The sequence below is a fragment of the Nerophis lumbriciformis genome, linkage group LG36, assembly GCF_033978685.3.
Source record: "Nerophis lumbriciformis linkage group LG36, RoL_Nlum_v2.1, whole genome shotgun sequence".
Classification (NCBI taxonomy): Eukaryota; Metazoa; Chordata; class Actinopteri; order Syngnathiformes; family Syngnathidae; genus Nerophis; species Nerophis lumbriciformis.
In genome coordinates, this window is record NC_084583.2 from 20,711,272 (window position 1) to 20,733,661 (window position 22,390).

The 22,390-nt window shown below is 42.6% G+C and overlaps 2 protein-coding genes across 2 annotated transcripts in view; one reads left to right on the top strand and one right to left on the bottom strand.

Annotated features, from left to right (window-relative positions):
- Positions 1-525, top strand: part of LOC133576959 (myozenin-2-like) — a 51,559-nt gene extending 51,034 nt beyond the window's left edge. Inside the window, exon 6 of the mRNA XM_061930399.2 lies at positions 127-525. Within this exon, the coding sequence (XP_061786383.1) occupies positions 127-310 (184 nt within the window). The 3' untranslated portion in view covers positions 311-525. The remainder of the gene's footprint in view (positions 1-126) is intronic.
- Positions 428-16,614, bottom strand: rbm22 (RNA binding motif protein 22). Its single transcript, XM_061930398.2, has 11 exons — positions 16,489-16,614; positions 13,477-13,530; positions 9,397-9,426; positions 9,165-9,297; positions 8,986-9,086; positions 3,389-3,561; positions 1,593-1,793; positions 1,364-1,528; positions 1,205-1,287; positions 988-1,116; positions 428-881 (listed from the first exon to the last, which is right to left on the bottom strand). Exons 1-11 carry the CDS (start codon positions 16,540-16,542, stop codon positions 724-726), a joined length of 1,281 nt encoding a protein of 426 aa, XP_061786382.1. The 5' UTR covers positions 16,543-16,614; the 3' UTR covers positions 428-723.
- Positions 16,615-22,390: the final 5,776 nt, after the last annotated feature.

Here is a 22,390-nt window from a genome sequence, read left to right on the forward strand (position 1 = left end):
AAAAGAGGTTGAGTCATCTTGTACCCCCTGTGGGTCTCTCCTCTTATCCGACCTTCAATTGAATTAAAAAAAAAATGTCCACAGAGATAATGACTCCATGAAAAACGTTTCTTATTTGTCTTGCAGGTCTCCCATGCCTTTTGGAGGTGGAGTGGCTAGCAAGAGAGTGATACCTGTTGTTGGCTTTGAGGCCGTCGAATCCCAGGACCTACCTGGTGCCGCTACGGACCGCTTGTGTCAACGGCCTAATTTCAACAGAGCGCCCGCAGGATGGGGAGGTCATCGCTGTCCTGAATCTAATGACTTATGAAAAGAACCAATCAGCTTCAGACTACCATGCAGCTCTAACAAAGAAATGAAGAGTTATTTTCACAGGATGACACAGAATTATCAAGATGCGTAAAGATGATCAGTTCAACGCTACATGTTTCTGTCACCTTTGGTTTATTTATATACACTGGGGCTATCATCTTAATAGGAGAAAATAATATTCAAAGAAAAACAACTCTTAATAAACTATGTCATTAAGCTGTTGGATATTAAAAGTTTAACAAAAAACCTTGACAGACTGCACTGATTCAGTCCACGTGCAGCACTGCAGGTGACAAAATACATCTTGATAATATGCTGCGTGTTGTATTTACAACAGGTTTTTTTTGGCAGCATGGCAACAAGTGTGGAAAAAAAGTGGTAAGACAACCAACCACAGTTTGAGCCTAGCAGCTAATCGCCGTGCCGTGCACCGTGTGCAGCATGGGCACCCATCCGCTGAGGGTCCTGGGAGGGGTAGTGGATTTGACCCGGAGGTCTCATGCTCATGGGTGGAGGAGGCATGGGAGGAGCCATGGGACCCATGGGGTGAAACATCGGGGGAACAAAACCTAGACAAAAAATACAACACAGCATTAAGTATTTATTTACTGTATGATTAATTGAATCACATTTAATTAACAACTTTTGTATCATTATTATTGGTTTGGAGTTTACCTGGAGGAGGCGGGTTGAGGCCTGGCGGTGGGGGCAGAGTAAGGTTCATGATAGCCGGAGGTGCGCTCGGGTCCAAGTTGAAATAGTTTGCTGGAGCCTCTTCATCCAGAGGAGGTGGTGGAGGTAGTGCTGCACCCAGAAACAAAAGTTCAGTGATGATGTGTCAGATATAGACACATTGAACACACCGTGATGGAGTGTACTCATTTCAACTCACCTCCTGGTAGTCCCGGCACAGGATCGAGTCTGGTACCCATCTCGCTGACACCTTCGCCCTCCTTTCCTCTCGCCGCCTGAGACCTACAAAGACAAATGATTTATGTTTGACAAACATTTCATATGTGTACACGTCTTTTACATACTAATGACGTCTTACCTTCCCCACTTAACAGTGAGCCTCTGCCCGTTGACGATAAGCTTGTTGAATGACTTCTCAGCAGCCATTTCTGCAGCCTGCCGTGTGGCAAACTGGATGAAAGCACACTGCTGCCTTTGCACTATTGTAATGGTGCGGATTTCACCAAACTGGTAGAAGAAACCCCTAAAAAAAAACAGAGATTGTCAACACCTAAAATACGAAAGAAATCTTTCCCACAAATGCTCACTTAAGATCTCCATCTGTGACACTTTCACCCAAACCCCCAATGTAGAGGGTGCTGATGGACTTGTCGTCTGGCGGGTCTAGCCTGGGCATGGCCGAGGCCCGCTTCAGCAACTTGTCAGCAACGGGATCGTTAATACCATAATAACGGTCCTTGATGTTCTGATCTGCTAGTGGGTCATCAGGATCTGTGGGCTTCTCATGCCTGTGAGAAACAATAACAGGGAGAATTTTGTAGAATACCTGTAATTGCCTGACATACCTGCCAACTTTTGAAATCAGAAAAACCTAGTAGCCAGGGTCCAGGGGCCGCAGGCCCCGGTAGGTCCAGGACAAAGTCCTGGTGGGGGGTTCAGGCTTCGCCCCCCGACGCAAAATGATTATTAGCATTCAGACAGGTTAAAATGTTGCTAAAACCATCACTTTTCTATCAGTCACAGTGACTTTTCAAAACAAAAATATCACAGCAAAAATCATATGGGTTGATTGACATGTTTATTCTGTAAGCTAACTTCAATAGTTTGAAATTATTTTGACAGTTAATGCCAGTTATCCTGTCAACCTTTCACAAGACTTCAATTTGTTAATTGAAAGTATAAACAGTATAAACACTTTTTACAGTAAACAAATGGTAAAACAGTACTAAACAATTCCATTAAAAAAAAAATTGGTGTCATTATTAACTTTCTGTCCAAGCTTGTATAATCTACTGCCTTGTTCAATTGTAAAAAATATTCTGTGCCTAAAATTCACATTTCTATCACAATTATCATACTGTAAACATGGTAAGCTAACTTCATTAAAATTAATAGTCCTGTCAATAGCATGGAATTACAATTCAAATGTAGTTTTTTTGTAAGCCTTTCAAAAGAATTCAAAATATGAAAAATTAATGAAAATTAATTGAAGCCATCAGACACTTGAAAAGTGGCACATCACATCTCTAATGTAATCATTTTAACTTTTCAACAGAAATAGCACTGCAAAAATATTAAGGACATACTTCTGTATTTTGGTAGTTATGCTGTCAACATTTAACAAGATTTCTTCAACTTGGACTTGAAAGCATAAATAGTATAAACACTTTTAACAGTATAACAGTACTAAACAATTCCAATAGATAACATTGGTGTCATTACCTTTTTGTGGCTAAAATCCGAAAAACGTTGAAAGTTTTCCACTTGTATCGCTAGCAACGGCATTAGACTTGTGTTTTTTTGTCCCAAAGTGGTCTTTTACATCGCTAATTCCTCCGTGTCCGATCGAAAAATCTTGTCTGCACAAGGTGCAATTCGCGTAGTTTTCACCCTTTTTGGAACGGATAATTATTCCCGGATAGGCTTTTGAATATTCTTCACGGAATGACTGCAGTTTTCTTTTCGGTTTAAGACTCGTTTGCGATTTTTCTCCGGCTGATTCCATGATCGTTCGCTCGTTTGGAAACAATGGCAACAGGTGCCTCGTGCTTGGCAGCGGTGCTATAAATAGCATCGCGCATGGCATTCGGAATGGCTCGATAGGAAGTTACGGGAAGCAGTGTCGATTGTCATTGTTGTTACGCGATTTCGTGAATAAAACTTTAAAAAAAAAAATTTTTTTAATGAATGAAAAACCGTATTTTTTATCACTGCAACCGTAACCCGGAATAGGTTGATGAAAACCGTACTAATTACAGGAAAACCGGAGTAGTTGGCAGGTATGGAATACATGTAATTGCCTGATGCAGTTATTAATCCAAAAATGCAAGTAAAAATCATGCGTTGGGCTTCATGGAATAAATGTGTGTGAAGTGTCACTCACCTGTAGGGACACTCCTCCCCTCTCCTACACTCTCCCTTCACCCAAAACGAGCAGATATGTGGACGGTTCCTCTTGTAGTACGGCGTAGTCCGAGCCAGTTTCAGCAGCATGTCGCTAGAGCTGGTCGCCTTGCCAACCTGGCCTCCGGGCCTTGTGCCTTCCGAATTGGCTAGCTGGGAACAAACATGGCCACAAAGACACATGAGGGACCGATCAGTAGGCTTGAGTAAGCAAGGCTGTTTAATTTCACCAGGACATTCCACAAATCGTAAACACTCTCGCAGGAACCACAAAGTTTACGGATGTCATTAAATGAGACTACTGTACACTATTCAAGCTGTATTCTTAAGTCCCAAACATACTCGGGCGGAATGTAATCCACAGAGGTACGCGTGTACTCAAAGCGGACGTCCGCATTCGTGTCACACAAAACACGGCTTGGCTTGCCTTTTTCACATTGACCTGATATACAGTGGGGCAAAAAAGTATTTAGTCAGCCACCGATTGTGCAAGTTCTCCCAATTAAAATGATGACAGAGGTCTGTAATTTTTATCATAGGTACACTTCAACTGTGAGAGACAGAATGTGAAAAAAAATCCAGGAATTCACATTGTAGCAATTTTAAAGAATTTATTTGTAAATTATGGTGGAAAATAAGTATTTGGTCACTTCAAACAAGGAAGATCTCTGGCTCTCACAGACCTGTAACTTCTTCTTTAAGAAGCTCTTCTGTCCTCCACTTGTTACCTGTATTAATGGCACCTGTTTGAACTCGTTATCTGTATAAAAGACACCTGTCCACAGCCTCAAACAGTCAGACTCCAAACTCTACTATGGCCAAGACCAAAGAGCTGTCGAAGGACACCAGGAAAAGAATTGTAGACCTGCACCAGACTGTGAAGAGTGAATCTACAATAGGCAAGCAGCTTGGTGTGAAAAAATCAACTGTGGGAGCAATTATCAGAAAATGGAAGACATACAAGACCACTGATAATCTCCCTCGATCTGGGGCTCCACGCAAGATCTCATCCCGTGGGGTCAAAATGATCATAAGAACGGTGAGCAAAAATCCCAGAACCACACGGGGGACCTGGTGAATGACCCGCAGAGAGCTGGGACCAAAGTAACAAAGGTTACAATCAGTAACACACTACGCCGACAGGGAATCAAATCCTGCAGTGCCAGACGTGTCCCCCTGCTTAAGCCAGTGCATGTCCAGGCCCGTCTGAAGTTTGCCAGAGAGCACATGGATGATACAGCAGAGGATTGGGAGAATGTCATGTGGTCAGATAAAACCAAAATAGAACTTTTTGGTATAAACTCAACTCGTCGTGTTTGGAGGAGGAAGAATACTGAGTTGCATCCCAAGAACACCATACCTACTGTGAAGCATGGGGGTGGAAACATCATGCTTTGGGGCTGTTTTTCTGCTAAGGGGACAGGCCGACTGATCCGTGTGTTAAGGAAAGAATTAATGGGGCCATGTATCGTGAGATTTTGAGCCAAAACCTCCTTCCATCAGTGAGAGCTTTGAAGATGAAACGTGGCTGGGTCTTCCAGCATGGCAATGATCCCAAACACACCGCCCGGGCAACGAAGGAGTGGCTCCGTAAGAAGCATTTGAAAGTCCTGGAGTGGCCTAGCCAGTCTCCAGACCTTAACCCCATAGAAAATCTGTGGAGGGAGTTGAAATTCTGTATTGCTCGGCGACAGCCCCAAAACATCACTGCTCTCGAGAAGATCTGCGTGGAGGAATGGGCCAAAATACCAGCTACTGTGTGTGCAAACCTGGTAAAGACCTATAGTAATCGTTTGACCTCTGTTATTGCCAACAAAGGTTATATTACAAAGTATTGAGTTGAATTTTTGTTATTGACCAAATACTTATTTTCCACCATAATTTACAAATAAATTCTTTAAAAATCCTACAATGTGAATTCCTGGATTTTTTTTTCACATTCTGTCTTTCACAGTTGAAGTGTACCTATGATGAAAATTACAGACCTCTGTCATCATTTTAAGTGGGAGAACTTGCACAATTGGTGGCTGACTAAATACTTTTTTGCCCCACTGTACATGTGACACTGATCTGCATTTTACCACCAAACTATATGATTATACTTTAATCAGGCCAACAAAGTATGAATTAAAGGTATTCCATGACTCACTTCTGACTATTCAATTTCTCATTGTCATTTAGTGCTTGTACATAGCACCGACGGTCTCTGCTTTGCAAAACGAGCAGGTAGACATCTCCAAGGAAAATATAAACAACGTGCAGGGACTGTGGCAAATTTAGTGTTTTATGGAAATGTCACAAAAAAACTATAAAAGCAGCAGTGCACACGACAATGCTAGCTCTGAGAACGGCTGACATTCTGGGTTGAGTCTGCCCACAATACACTGAGTCTAGGAGCATCTTCCAAAATCACTAGGTTATACAGCAAGGTGGGAGTAAGCAGTGCAGTCTTTCCAATATATATATAATAAAGAGAAGGAATTTGGATGAGAAATGGACATTCTTAGCATTTTGAGTATCTATTACAGATGTGAATCTTACAATAACTCATGATGTTTATTGGGGTGGTCATTTGATTTAAAATCGATTATCGATTCAAAACGATTCTCGCAATATATTATTTGGTGTACAAATCCTTTTCAAAACAGGTTACTTAGTGAAAAGTCTATTTTATCTATGAATTAGAGTCTTTTTGTTGCAGATGATTTAAAAAATGTATTAAATGGTTTTCTCTGCGTGCTCCAGCATACCTTTTTTTCCCCCCGTAGCTTCCTTAGTGGAGATTCATACACCTAGCAAAACATGGCTAACGCCAACGAGAGCAAGATGTTTGTTCCAAAGAAAAGAAAAGTGTTGTCAGTCGTTTGGTTCTGCGCTAACAGGCGTGTTACAAATGACTCCACGCTACAAAGTTTGTTTAAAAAAAGGCAGCAGGACAACAAATGTATCTAGCATCTAGAACACAAGCCTACAGCCAAATGGGGGGAAATGCAACGCTTTACGAGGCAAACAAGACGACAACAACAAACAAACTCTGGCTAAAAAGCAAATTACTGTGGTGGAATCAATAACACCAGGTATGTATGATTAAAAAAAAAAAGCACAGTGGAGAACGATCACTAAAGCAGTTGTTCTGCATGTCCCTAAAGATGTGGTGCACATACAATGAAAAAGCCTGCGTTTATCCACTTACTCTAACTATAGTCCTCTCAATATTTTACTGGATTATATATATACACTACATTTTCATTTGCATGTGTTTTATTCAAGACAGAAGTTTTAAGTTTGCACTTTCTTCATCTCAATGTTGGATATTTTTTATTATTTGCATTCAATGCTACATTTTTGTTAAAAGAAGTATTTTCTTTTAATGAAAAAGTATTGCCTCCTAGAGGAAGCATTAAATGTATGCATCCATCCATCTATTTTCTACTGCTTGTCCCGTTTGGGGTCGCGGGGGATGCCGAAGCCTATCTCAGCTACAATCGGGCGGAAGGCGGTGTACACCCTGGACAAGTCGCCACCTCATCACAGGGCCAACACAGATAGATAGACAACATTCACACTCACATTCACACACTAGGGACCATTTAGTGTTGCCAATCAACCTATCCCCACGTGCATGTCTTTGGATTAAATGTAGTTATTATGAAAATTATTCCAAAAAAAGTAAAATTTGTATCTGAACAAAAAAAAATAATTATACAAATTAGAATTTTGCTCAGAGTAAGATGTAGTGCAGACCTGGGCAATTAGCTTGACTCCGGAGCCACATTGAAAGAAAGAAAACAAAAAAACACACACACAAATAAAAAACTGTAAAAATCTGCTGCACAGTATGTGTGCTTGGGTCCCTTTTTTAGGAACACTAATACCAAAACTCACAATAATGTCTGATTGAATGCTGACCACCTAAAAAAACAGAATGGAATTTTATTTTTTTTACTGAATGACACACCAAGGCTGTACGTGAAAATAAAGAATGTGGGATTCACATTATTAATTATGAACAATAAAACACTAAATATTTACAACATGAATGTTACTCCTCAGGCCACCTCTTTGATCGACATTGTTTACAATCAAGCAAAATGCAACAAAAATGTAAAACAGCGAAATTTAAACACAAAGCGCAAAAAAAACCACCTCCAATCTGATACAATTTCACTTTTCTACAGAACTTAGTTGTAAAAATCTGCATCCAAGTCTGTCGCTGACATTGTAAACAAACCCCGCCCACTCTGCTTGGTACCTAAAACAACTTGCACTGAGCCTAGTCTATAAAATCCGCTACACCTCCCTGATACCGAAGTACATGTCAAACTACTTCCTTAACGTAAATGAGCGCCATAACCACAACACCAGGGGGAGCTCCACTAACCACATTAAACCCAGATTCCCATCTAACAAAGGTCTTAACTCATTCTCTTTCTATGCCACATCAATGTGGAATGCGCTCCCAACAGGTATAAAAGAAAGGGCATCTCTATGCTCCTTCAAAACCGCAATAAAAGTACACCTCCAGGCAACTTCAACCCTAAACTAACACCCTCCCCGGATTGTTAATAATCAAATGTGAACAATCAAATGCAGACATTTTTCTTATGCCTTCTGATCTCTCTCTCTCTCTCTCTCTCTCTATGTCCACTACTTGCTGTACATATCCTACCAAGTCAGACCTACACTGTTTCAATGTCCATTTCTCTGTTCTCAATTGTTGATGACTGATGATAACAACCAAACCTTTTTAAATGTTTTTTTTAAAAAGCAGAAGATGATATTCAAACAGTGCAACAACACTGCCTGCGATACATATGAATGGGTAGATAGTAGATACGATACACGTGTTTAAGCTGCAAGCATTCTGTTGTTTTAGAAGGCATGCATATTAATGCCTGCTTGCTAAGTAGGGACCTTTAACTATTTCATCATTTAGCAGGCTGCTACAGTTCTCATTTATGTAGTCTTCCATGTATATTATCTATGTGGTGCGAACTCACATCTAAAAACCTGAAAGTATGCAATACAATATAATTAACAAAGGATGAGCTTTTTATACATACCATTACTAAGTACATAAAACAAGTATATAATAGCAATATAGTAATTTAAGTTGCATAAATAAATGGACTCATAATCGTATTGTGAGGTGCCCTAAGAGTCCCACCGCGACAAAGCACAGTAACTCTAAAGTTAGCATGTGTTTTCTTGTTTGTAATTTAAGCCATCTATCATCAAATGGTACAATGCTGCAGCCATGACGACAAATACGTTTGACAAATGAGAGCGCAGCTGTGGTTTTTCACTAATATGATTAACTTGGCACAGGTAGTACTAGCAGCACAACTGAGAGAACTTGAGACATGACCAGGGAAAAAGAAATCTGCACCGTTCTATTGATTTATATCTCTGTGCCTAATAGATAGCGATTATATTTAGAACTTTATAAATAAATAATTTGTGCACTTATAAAAGTACCATTGGATGAAATAGTAAGAACAAGAAGTGTTTTATAGTGCCCTTACCAAATGATATGATCTCAAAACACAACTGGACACAAGTAATTCAATCAAATACCTCTCTCTCCATGTTCTGTGTGTAGTACTCTTTATTCACATCTGACCGAGGAATGTCATCTTTAATGGCGAGGCCAGTGTCTCGAACCTGGATGGGCAAACCTGTCAACAAAACAATCAGGCGGTCAGAGGTAACTCACTAGTTTGATGACATAAACCAGGGAGAAATCCAACACCTACCATACTCCAGGTCCAGCAGGCATGTCTGACAAACATTCTTCATTTTACTGCAAGTCTGACAGACTTCGGTTTTCTTGAAACGCATCCGCGTCCCCGGACACCAGCGGAACACAGTGAAGGGTCGAGCGCAGATCTGTTGGAAACACATAAAAATGTTAATACCAGGAAGGTAATGTTACATGTTTGCTCTACATTGTGTTTGGTTCTTGTTGTGGTCTGGTGCAAAACATACCTTGCATTCTTTCCCATACTTCTCTTTGGTCTAAAGACAAAAAACGTATTAACAAATGTGAAGGGACACATGTTAAAGGGGAACTGCACTTTATTTTTCCTATCGTTCAGTCCTTATGAGAGACATGACAACAAATTTATTTTTTAATTCCTTCTAATTCGTAAATAAACGTAAATAAAAATCTGCTTACAGCAGAGCCTCTATTACGCCCATAAAACCCAATAATAAAAACATCCAAAAAGCGCCTACAATTTACATTTAATGACTTGAATATTAACAGAGTATTAGTGATAATGTTATGATAAGTGCTAACACAGACCATGTATCACAAGCGCATACCTGCCAACTTTTGAAATCAGAAAAACCTAGTAGCCAGGGTCCAGGGGCCGCAGGCCCCGGTAGGTCCAGGACAAAGTCCTGGTGGGGGGTTCAGGTTCGCCCCCCGATGCAAAATGATTATTAGCATTCAGACAGGTTAAAATGTTGCTAAAACCATCACTTTTCTATCAGTCACAGTGACTTTTCAAGACAAAAATATTACAGCAAAAATCAAATGGGTTGATTAACATGTTTATTCTGTAAGCTAACTTCAATAGTTTGAAATTATTTTGACAGTTAATGCCAGTTATCCTGTCAACCTTTCACAAGACTTCAATTTGTTAATTGAAAGTATAAACACTTTTTACAGTAAACAAATGGTAAAACAGTACTAAACAATTCCATTTAAAAAAAAAATTGGTGTCATTATTAACTTTCTGTCCAAACTTGTATAATCTACTGCCTTGTTCAATTGTAAAAAATATTCTGTGCCTAAAATTCACATTTCTATCACAATTATCATACTGTAAACATGGTAAGCTAACTTCATTAAAATTAATAGTCCTGTCAATAGCATGGAATTACAATTCAAATGTAGTTTTTTTGTAAGCCTTTCAAAAGAATTCAAAATATGAAAAATTAATGAAAATTAATTTAAGCCATCAGACACTTGAAAAGTGGCACATCACATCTCTAATGTAATCATTTTAACTTTTCAACAGAAATAGCACTGCAAAAATATTAAGGACATACTTCTGTATTTTGGTAGTTATGCTGTCAACATTTAACAAGATTTCTTCAACTTGGACTTGAAAGCATAAATAGTATAAACACTTTTAACAGTATAACAGTACAAAACAATTCCAATAGATAACATTGGTGTCATTACCTTTTTGTGGCTAAAATCGGAAAAACGTTGAAAGTTTTCCACTTGTATCGCTAGCAACGGCATTAGACTTGGTTTTTTTGTCCCAACGTGGTCTTTTACATCGCTAATTCCTCCGTGTCCGATCGAAAAATCTTGTCTGCACAAGGTGCAATTCGCGTAGTTTTCACCCTTTTTGGAACGGATAATTATTCCCGGATAGGCTTTTGAATATTCTTCACGGAATGACTGCAGTTTTCTTTTCGGTTTAAGACTCGTTTGCGATTTTTCCCCGGCTGATTCCATGATCGTTCGCTCGTTTGGAAACAATGGCAACAGGTGCCTCGTGCTTGGCAGAGGTGCTATAAATAGCCTCGCGCATGGCATTCGGAATGGCTCGATAGGAAGTTACGGGAAGCAGTGTCGATTGTCATTGTTGTTACGCGATTTCGTGAATAAAACTTAAAAAAAAATTATTTTTTTTAATTAATGAAAAACCGTATTTTTTATCACTGCAACCCTAACCCGGAATAGGTTGATGAAAACCGTACTAATTACGGGAAAACCGGAGTAGTTGGCAGGTATGGAAGCGTGTGTGCCTATGTTAACATCGAGCGGTAACCCGTTTCCTCACTTCCCTGCTCGTGGAATTTTAATGCCAATCATATATAATGCCTCTCACCTGGATAGTAGAGGGACAAGCATGTAATCCGACAAGTTGGTAAACTTTAACAGCCAATTTCGAATGCCGAAAACGACACGAAAAGTTGCGTGTTTCCAACTTTCTTTTCTTCGCGAGGATTATGAGTCATTCTTCATCTGAATGGGACTATAACACGATTCTATCAGTCGGCATTCTAAGGACAGCAGACATTGCTCAGTAAGTGATGTTTTATTATGTTTGTTGGCTCGCATGAAGTCTGCAGTGAGTGGTAATCAGTGATGTTGTTGGGAAAAAAAGTGAAAGTCGCGATGCGTTTTTGATAGCAATGCTTAAGTGAGCAAAATACGTAAATATTTTTTTTTTATAAATGTGACCGTTACTACATTACATTCTATACTTACAGCATGTACAGTACAGGCCAAAAGTTTGGACACACCTTCTCATTCAATGTGTTTTCTTTATTTTCATGACTATTTACATTGTAGATTGTCACATCAAAACTGAAATAACACATGTGGAGTTATGTACTTAACAAAAAAGGTGAAATAACTGAAAACATGTTTTATATTCTAGTTTCTTCAAAATAGCCACCCTTTGCTCTGATTACTTTTTTTGCACACTCTTGGCATTCTCTCCATGAGCTTCAAGAGGTAGTCACCTGAAATGGTTTTCACTTCACAGGTGTGCTTGAAGCTCATGGAGAGAATGCCAAGAGTGTGCAAAGCAGTAATCAGCGCAAGGGGTGGCTATTCTGAAGAAAGTAGAATATAAAACATGTTTTCAGGTACCGTATTTTCCGCACTATAAGGCGCACCTAAAAACCACAAATTTTCTCAAAAGCTGACAGTGCGCCTTATAACCCGGTGCGCTTTATATATGGATTAATATTAAGATTCATTTTCATAAAGTTTCGGTCTCGCAACTACGGTAAACAGCCGCCATCTTTTTTCCCCGTAGAAGAGGAAGTGCTTCTTCTTCTTCTACGCAAGCAACCGCCAAGGTAAGCACCCGCCCCCATAGAACAGGAAGCGCTTCTTCTTCTACTGTAAGCAACCACCCGCCCGCGTAGAAGAAGAAGAAGCGCGCGGATATTACCGTACGTTTCATTTCCTTTGTGTGTTTACATCTGTAAAGACCACAAAATGGCTCCTACTAAGCGACAGGGATCCGGTTCATGAAAAGACGCAATCTCTCCATCCGCATACGGACTACTATTTCACAGCAACTGCCTAAAGACTTTCAAGAAAAGCTGGCTACTTTCCGTGCATATTGTAAAAACAAGATAGTTGAAAAAAAGATCCGGCCAGAGAACATTATCAACATGGACGAGGTTCCACTGACTTTTGATATTCCTGTGAACCGCACTGTGGATACAACGGGAGCACGTACGGTGAATATTCGCACCACAGGGAATGAGAAGTCATCTTTCACTGTGGTTCTAGCTTGCCATGCTAATGGCCAGAAACTTCCACCCATGGTGATATTCAAAAGGAAGACCTTGCCAAAAGAGACCTTTCCAGCCGGCGTCATCATAAAAGCTAACTCGAAGGGATGGATGAAGAAAAGATGAGCGAGTGGTTAAGGTAAGTTTACGCGAAGAGGCCGGGTGGCTTTTTTCACGCAGCTCCGTCCATGTTGATATACGAGTCCGTGCACGCCCACATCACGCTGGTTTTTAATATATTATTAAAGTTTGACTGACCTATCTGACTGTTTTTTTGACATTCCTTTAGCGCAGTTAGATGCGGCTTATAGGTGGACAAAGTTTTGAAATATGCCGTTCATTGAAGGCGCGGCTTATAACCCAGGGCGCCTTATGGTGCGGAAAATACGGTATTTCACCTTTTTTTGTTAAGTACGTATGTCCACATGTGTTTATTCATAGTTTGGATGACTTCAGTGACAATCTACAATGTAAATAGTCATGAACATAAAGAAAACACATTGAATGAGGAGAAGGTGTGTCCAAACTTTGGCCTGTACTGTATATAAAACCTTAATGGAGGTGTTTGGATTTATTTTAAGGGCTTTGTTGGCAGAGCGACTCCCATTAGCTATAATGTAGGCAGACTTTAGATTGCATTTATTTCAAATTTAGAATGCATAAAAAAATAAAAAGGTGTTCTTGTCTTACGTAAGGATCGTGACTGATAAGACTGAATTCTAGTAAAAAGTGCAGTTCCCCTTTAAAGCATACACATTGTTATACAATTAAACACATAACTTGACTTACCATACGAATGTAAGGGTTTTCTCCTAAACATGTCTGGCACAGAATTGGGAAATCCTGTAATAAGAATATGTTATGCATTTATTAAATGGTTAAATCGGCAAAGTTAAGCATAATCGTTCTTGCTATTCGAAACATACATTTGTCCAAAAAAGGACTGTTATTCTGCTCGGTTTATGGTGAACCCATCCATCCATTTTCTACCGCTTGTCCCTTAAGTTTCTATTAACCTTTGTGTAATGTTCATATTGTTGTTACTCAGCCAGCGTTTGTGGGTCTGATGGACCCGTTGCATTTTGTGGCTTTTAATGCCTCACAAACTTTTTTATGTTAAAATACTGAACATATATTTACCATCCATCCATCCATTTTCTACCGCTTATTCCCTTCGGGGTCGCGGGGGGCGCTGGAGCCTATCTCAGCTACAATCGGGCGGAAGGCGGGGTACACCCTGGACAAGTCGCCACCTCATCGCAGGGCCAACACAGATAGACAGACAACATTCACACTCACATTCACACACTAGGGCCAATTTAGTGTTGCCAATCAACCTATCCCCAGGTGCATGTCTTTGGAGGTGGGAGGAAGCCGGAGTACCCGGAGGGAACCCACGCATTCACGAGGAGAACATGCAAACTCCACACAGAAAGATCCCGAGCCCGGGATTGAACCCAGGACTACTCAGGACCTTCGTATTGTGAGGCAGATGCACTAACCCCTCTTCCACTGTGCTACCCCATATATTTACCTTATTCCAATAAACATTTGTTCAGTATTTAAACATAAAAGTGTTTGATTGTGAGGCATTAAAAGCCACAAAATGCAACGGGTCCATCAGACCCACAAACGTTGGCTGAGTAATATGAACGTCGCACGGAAAATTTCTCTGGCAGTTTCTGCATCCCACAGGGATTCTTCTTTTGTGTTTCTGCACCAGCGGTTCCCACACAAGGTTGCAACATTGTTTGTCAACACTGTCTGCTCTCATTTTCTCGCACATTTGACCCTCTGATGTTCTGTGTACCTACTAGAGATGCGCGGTTTGCGGGCACAACCGCGGAGTCCGCGGATTATCCGCGGATCGGGCGGATGAAATTAAAAAAAATTAGATTTTATCCGCGGGTGGGGTCGGGCGGTTGAAATAAAAAAAAATTTGATTTTAAATAGATTCAGGCGGGTGGCAGTTAAACCAATTGGGAAATATATATACATAGTTAAATGTTGTTACCCACATACGAAAAACGAGCAGGCACCTGCAGCATATGCCACAACAGAAGAAGAAAAAAAAAAGAGATGGACACTTTTACGGAGCGGAGAAGGGACGCCTCGCCGGGGTCCCTTCCCCCGAGAGGGCCCCACCGGGAGCCGTAGCTGAGGCGATCCGCGAGAAGGGCCCGACGCACGTCCAGGGTCACCACCGCACCGACACCCCGCCTCGTCCGCCTTCGCTGCGGCCGGCGTCACGCGCAGCAAGTAAGTAGCTTACCTGCCCGCCATCCCCCGTGGCCGGGGGATCGTAACAGGGGTCACTCCGCGCGCTCCGCCCGCGCAGCTTACCTGCCCGCGCAGCTTACCTGCCCGCCACCCCTGTTGCCGGGGGCGCGTAACAGGGGTCACTCCGCGCGCAGTGCGCTCACGAAAGGGGTGGGGCTCACCCTGGTTGATATAGACAGCAGGACGGTGGCCATGGAAGTCGGAACCCGCTAAGGAGTGTGTAACAACCCACCTGCCGAATCAACTAGCCCTGAAAATGGATGGCGCTGGAGCGTCGGGCCCATACCCGGCCGTCGCCGGCAGCGAGAGCCGCGAGGGCTAGGCCGCCACGAGTAGGATGGCCGCCGCGGTGCGCGCTCAAGCCTCGGGCGCGAGCCCGGGTGGAGCCGCCGCGGGTGCGAGGGACATCGCACCTGCACGCGCTTGGAGGTGCGCTCAGCGCGGCTCCCATATGATTGCGCACTGGTGTGCGCCTGGGCCGTGACAGCGTGGCACGCATTGAATGTCTGTGCTGCATTGGATCAGTCTCCTTTCTTTAACAGGCAAAAGCATTATAACCTCACTAATGCCTTGCATCGTCTATATTAGATATATAACAACGGGCGGGTGCGGGCGGATGCGGTTTTGATTAAATGTTAGATCGGGTGGATGGCGGATGGTTGACGACTTTCTGATGCGGTTGCGGATGAAATAATTGCCTATCCGCGCATCTCTAGTACCTACACTCTGTCCTCCTCCTGTCTCGGCCTGCTGTGTGTGGTACACAGAACACTTCTATTAGCCCCAGGTCCAGTGGACCCGGACAACTTATATGTAATATAAATGTGTAGGGGGGGTGTATGGTGTGTGGTCATTAAATATGTATTGTGATATATGTTCTTCACAGAAAATGAGCCAAAGTCAGTGAGTCTCAGTTAGAAAAATTAATTAATTGTATCATTTTTCTTTTAATAAAAAATGAAAACGGGTCCCACAGACCCGAATGCTCCCTGTACATGTGAGTATATTTCACCAACTATGCCATCGAGTTTTTGAAGCAACTCTACACAATGTGAAGGTGCAGCTTTTAAATGTAAAACGTTAAACATTATTACTGCTCGCTGAAGAACACTTTATTCCGACACAAGTGCAATAAAACTTGGCTTGTTTTACACTTGATGAAGGCAGCCTGCTAATGCTAAGCTAGTCCGGGCATTAGCTAGTTAGCCTATAAATGATAAAAAAATGACGAGTTTATTTTCATTGCAGCTTCGGGTCAACGATCGCTCTGTGGTGTGTCTACATAGATAATCGTAGCTAAATGTTGAAATGCTTCCAAACGTTCATTAGATGACGTAAAAGGGGAGAGCGCCCACGTTACTGGCTAACACTGGCGGTTAGCGTGCTAATGCTAACTAGCCGAGAAGCTTACAGTGTCCTATTTGTGGTGAATAGAGCAGATTTGAGGGCAATATGACTTCCCCTGATGCTACCCTCCATGACAAAGTATGTAGCTTGGTAAATAATGAGGAATAAACCTACCGCGTCCTCCCAGTTCTGTCTATTGTAGGTGTTGGAGCCAAGGGACGTCGCCATTTTGCGAAATGTGACGTCAGACCCGCCATGCACCGCGGCAGTGCCTCTTTTCGCCTCAGGGGGTCGCTCTTTTTCAATAACCCAGTTTTTCTTTTCTTTTTTTTTTGCTTTGCTTTTTGTAAGATCAGCACTTTGTGAGAACATTGGAACGAGAAATGGGCAACAAATGATGTTAGTATCTGCTTTTCAAATATTTAGGATTTTTAATTGATGACCACTCGAGTTTTAAAGAGCACATTCAGTATGTTGTAAAAACACTGAAACTTTTACTAGGATTTTAGTAGGGATGTCCGATAATGGCTTTCTGCCGATATTCCGATATTGACCAACTCCTTAATTACCGATGCCGATATCAACCGATACCGATATCAACCAATACCGATATATACAGTCGTGGAATTAACACATTATGTGGGCTCTGTACCGAGGATGTCGTTGTGGCTTGTGCAGCCCTTTGGGACACTGGTGATTTAGGGCTATATAAATAAACATTGATTGATTGATTGATTGATTATTATGCCTAATTTGGACAACCAGGTATGGTGAAGATAAGGTCCTTTTTTTAAAAATGTATAAAATAAAATAAGATAAAATTGTGAGGGTTTGCTGGGAAAGTCTGGCAGAGTCTCCTGTCAGAGAGAGTTTCAATTCCCACCTCCGGAAGAACTTTGAACATGTCACGAGGGAGGTGCTGGACATTGAGTCCGAATGGACCATGTTCCGCGCCTCTATTGTCGAGGCGGCTGATTGGAGCTGTGGCCGCAAGGTAGTTGGTGCTTGTCGTGGCGGTAATCCTAGAACCCGTTGGTGGACACCGGCGGTGAGGGATGCCGTCAAGCTGAAGAAGGAGTCCTATCGGGTTCTTTTGGCTCATAGGACTCCTGAGGCAGCGGACAGGTACCGACAGGCCAAGCGGTGTGCGGCTTCGGATTCAGGAGGAACAGTGTGGTTTTCGTCCTGGTCGTGGAACTGTGGACCAGCTCTATACTCTCGGCAGGGTCCTTGAGGGTGCATGGGAGTTTGCCCAACCAGTCTACATGTGTTTTGTGGACTTGGAGAAGGCATTCGACCGTGTCCCTGGGGAAGTCCTGTGGGGAGTGCTCAGGGAGTATGGGGTATCGGACTGTCTGATTGTGGCAGTCCGCTCCCTGTATGATCAGTGCCAGAGCTTGGTCCGCATTGCCGGTAGTAAGTCGGACACGTTTCCAGTGAGGGTTGGACTCCGCCAAGGCTGCCCTTTGTCACCGATTCTGTTCATAACTTTTATGGACAGAATTTCTAGGCGCAGTCAAGACGTTGAGGGGATCTGGTTTGGTGGCTGCAGGATTAGGTCTCTGCTTTTTGCAGATGATGTGGTCCTGATGGCTTCATCTGGCCAGGATCTTCAGCTCTCACTGGATCGGTTCGCAGCCGAGTGTGAAGCGACCGGGATGAGAATCAGCACCTCCAAGTCCGAGTCCATGGTTCTCGCCCGGAAAAGGGTGGAGTGCCATCTCCAGGTTGGAGATCTTGCCCCAAGTGGAGGAGTTCAAGTACCTCGGAGTCTTGTTCATGAGTGAGGGAAGAGTGGATCGTGAGATCGACAGGCGGATCGGTGCGGCGTCTTCAGTAATGCGGACGCTGTATCGATCCGTTGTGGTGAAGAAGGAGCTGAGCCGGAAGGCAAAGCTCTCAATTTACCGGTCGATCTACGTTCCCATCCTCACCTATGGTCATGAGCTTTGGGTTATGACCGAAAGGACAAGATCACGGGTACAAGCGGCCGAAATGAGTTTCCTCCGCCGGGTGGCGGGTCTCTCCCTTAGAGATAGGGTGAGAAGCTCTGCCATCCGGGAGGAGCTCAAAGTAAAGCCGCTGCTCCTCCACATGGAGAGGAGCCAGATGAGGTGGTTCGGGCATCTGGTCAGGATGCCACCCGAACGCCTCCCTAGGAAGGTGTTTAGGGCACGTCCGACCGGTAGGAGGCCACGGGGAAGACCCAGGACACGTTGGGAAGACTATGTCTCCCGGCTGGCCTGAGAACGCCTCGGGATCCCCCGGGAGGAGCTGGACGAAGTGGCTGGGGAGAGGGAAGTCTGGGCTTCCCTGCTTAGGCTGCTGCCCCCGCGACCCGACCTCGGATAAGCGGAAGAAGATGGATGGATGGATGGAAGATAAATAAATTAAAAACATTTTCTTGAATAAAAAAGAAAGTAAAACAATATAAAAACAGTTACATAGAAACTAGTAATGAATGAAAATGAGTCAAATGAAGTGTTAATGTTATGATCTGATGTTGGATCATAGTTTATTTTGGGTTTTGAGTCACTTGTGATATAAGTTATGTTTCAGCACTCCTGTTTTGTGTTGTCATGGTTACTGATTGTTTTCGCCTGCATCTGATTAGTGTTCGGGACTCACACCTGTTCCCGGGCACTAATCAGAGAGCTATTTAGTCCTGCTTTTTCCCGTCACTCAGCCTGGTGCTTTTGTTTGCTTTACGCAACTGTCACGTTTATTCCTTGTGTCCGTAAGATAAGCGTTGCCTTATGCCTTCCCTGTGTGTGCTATTCCGTTAGCTTTCCTTGTGCTAGGCACGCTCTCCTTGTGTTCGCTTGTTTTGTTCGTTTCTATTTTTGTGTATGATTTATACAAATAAATCATTTGTCCTACCTGCACGCTGTCTCTGGAGTTCCTGCTGTCCTCACCGGAAAAACAATCGGCATAATCATGCCTCCTCGCCAGCAACGCAACAGAATCTCATCATCAAAAATAATCACCTCAGTAGAAGTTTGATGCTCCTGCACAGGACAGACAGCAGACTCCAGAGACAGCGTGCAGGTAGGACAAATGATTTATTTGTATAAATCATACACAAAAATAGAAACGAACAAAACAAGTGAACACAAGGAGAGCGTGCCTAGCACAAGGAAAGCTAACGGAATAGCACACACAGGGAAGGCATAAGGCAACGCTTATCTTACGGACACAAGGAATAAACGTGACAGTTGCGTAAAGCAAACAAAAGCACCAGGCTGAGTGACGGGAAAAAGCAGGACTAAATAGCTCTCTGATTAGTGCCCGGGAACAGGTGTGAGTCCCGAACACTAATCAGATGCAGGCGAAAACAATCAGTAACCATGACAACACAAAACAGGAGTGCTGAAACATAACTTATATCACAAGTGACTCAAAACCCAAAATAAACTATGATCCAACATCAGATCATAACAGTTAAAGGTTAGTACTATTAGTGGAGCAGCAGCACGCACAATCATGTGTGCTTACGGACTGTATCCCTTGCAGACTGTATTGATATATATTGATATATAATGTAGGAACCACAATATTAATAACAGAAAGAAACAACCCTTTTGTGTGAATGGGGTAAGGAGGTTTTTTGGGTTGGTGCACTAATTGTAAGTGTATCTTGTGTTTTTGATGTTGATTTAATAAAAAAAAAAAAAAAAACGATACCGATAATAAAAAAAACGATACCGATAATTTCCGATATTACATTTTAAAGCATTTATCGGCCGATTATATCGACAGGCCGATATTATCGGACATCTCTAGAAACAAGTCTTGCTTTTCTTTTACTGTGAAACAGAAATTGGTGCAAACAACTTTTTGACCTGTTATTGACTATGGAGATGTGTTGTACATGAATGCTACTGCTGGTTGTCTGCACATGCTGGATAGTGTGTACCACGGGGCACTGACATCAATCAATCAATCAATCAATGTTTATTTATATAGCCCTAAATCACAAGTGTCTCAAAGGGCTGCACAAGCCACAACGACATCCTCGGTACAAAGCCCACATAAGGGCAAGGAAAAACTCACCCCAGTGGGACGTCGATGTGAATGACTATGAGAAACCTTGGAGAGGACCGCATATGTGGGTAACCCCCCCCCCCCCCCCCCCTCCCCCCCCCCTTTAGGGGAGACCGAATGCAATGAAAGTGTAGGTCTGACATAATATTGTGAGAGTCCAGTCCAAAGTGGATCCAACATAATAGTGTGAGTCCAGTCCATAGTGGATCTAACATAATAGTGTGAGTCCAGTCCATAGTGGATCTAACATAATAGTGTGAGTCCAGTCCATAGTGGATCTAACATAATAGTGAGAGTCCAGTCCATAGTGGATCCAACATAATAGTAAGAGTCCAGTCCATAGTGGGGCCAGCAGGACACCATCCCGAGCGGAGACGGGTCAGCAGCGCAGAGATGTTCCCAGCCGATGCACAAGCGAGCGGTCCACCCCGGGTCCCGACTCTGGACAGCCAGCACTTCATCCATGGCCACCGGACCTGTGTGTCTCCCCTCCACAAGGGATAGGGGGGAGCAGAGGAGAAAATAAAATAAACGGCAGATCAACTGGTCTAAAAGGGGGGTCTATTTAAAGGCTAGAGTATACAAATGAGTTTTAAGATGGGACTTAAATGTTTCTACTGAGGTAGCATCTCTAATTGTTACCGGGAGGGCATTCCATAGTACTGGAGCCCCAATAGAAAACGCTCTATAGCCCGTAGACTTTTTTTGGGCTCTGGGAATCACTAATAAGCCGGAGTTCTTTGAACGCAGATTTCTTGCCGCAACATATGGTACAATACAATCGACAAGATAGGACGGAGCTAGACCGTGTAGTATTTTATACGTAAGTAGTAAAACCTTAAAGTCACATCTCAAGTGCACAGGAAGCCAGTGCAGGTGAGCCAGTATAGGTATATATATATGTTTATATGTATATAAAGGTATATACAGTATAGGCGTAATATGATCAAACTTTCTTGTTCTTGTCAAAAGTCTAGCAGCCGCATTTTGTACCAACTGTAATCTTTTAATGCTAGACATAGGGAGACCCGAAAATAATAGGTTACAGTAGTCGAGACGAGACATAACGAACACATGAATAATGATCTCAGCGTCGCTAGTGGATAAAATGGAACTAATTTTAGCGATATTACGGAGATGAAAGAAGGCCGTTTTAGTAACACTCTTAATGTGTGACTCAAAGGAGAGAGTTGGGTCGAAGATAATACCCAGATTATTTTCTGAGTCGCTTTGTGTAATTGTTTGGTTGTCAAATGTTAAGGTGGTATTATTAAATAAATGTCGGTGTTTAGCAGGACCGATAATCAGCATTTCTGTTTTCTTAGTGTTGAGTTGCAAGAAGTTAGCGGACATCCATTGTTTAATTTCATTAAGACACGCCTCCAGCTGACTACAATCCGGCGTGTTGGTCAGCTTTAGGGGCATGTAGAGTTGGCTGTCATCAGCATAACAATGAAAGCTAACACCGTATTTGCGTATGATGTCGCCTAGCGGCAACATGTAAATACTAAAGAGTGCGGGGCCAAGAACCGAACCCTGAGGAACTCCGCACGTTACCTTAACATAGTCCGAGGTCACATTATTATGGGAGACGCATTGCATCCTGTCAGTAAGATAAGAGTTAAACCACGACAAGGCTAAGTCTGAAATACCAATACGTGTTTTGATACGCTCTAATAAAATATTATGATGGACGGTATGGAAAGCAGCGCTAAGATCAAGAAGCAGCAACATAGATGACGCATCAGAATCCATTGTTAGCAGTAGATCATTAGTCATTTTTGCGAGGGCTGTCTCCGTAGAGTGATTTGCCCTGAAACCGGATTGAAAAGGTTCACAGAGATTGTTAGACACTAAGTGTTCATTTAGCTGCTGTGCGACAATTTTTTCAAAGATTTTGGAAATAAAGGGAAGGTGGGACACCGGTCGGTAGTTTACCATGAGGTCAGGATCGAGGTTAGGTCTTTTGAGCAGAGGATGAATAACCGCTTTCTTGAATGCTAGGGGAACAGTGCCAGAGGAAAGTGATAAG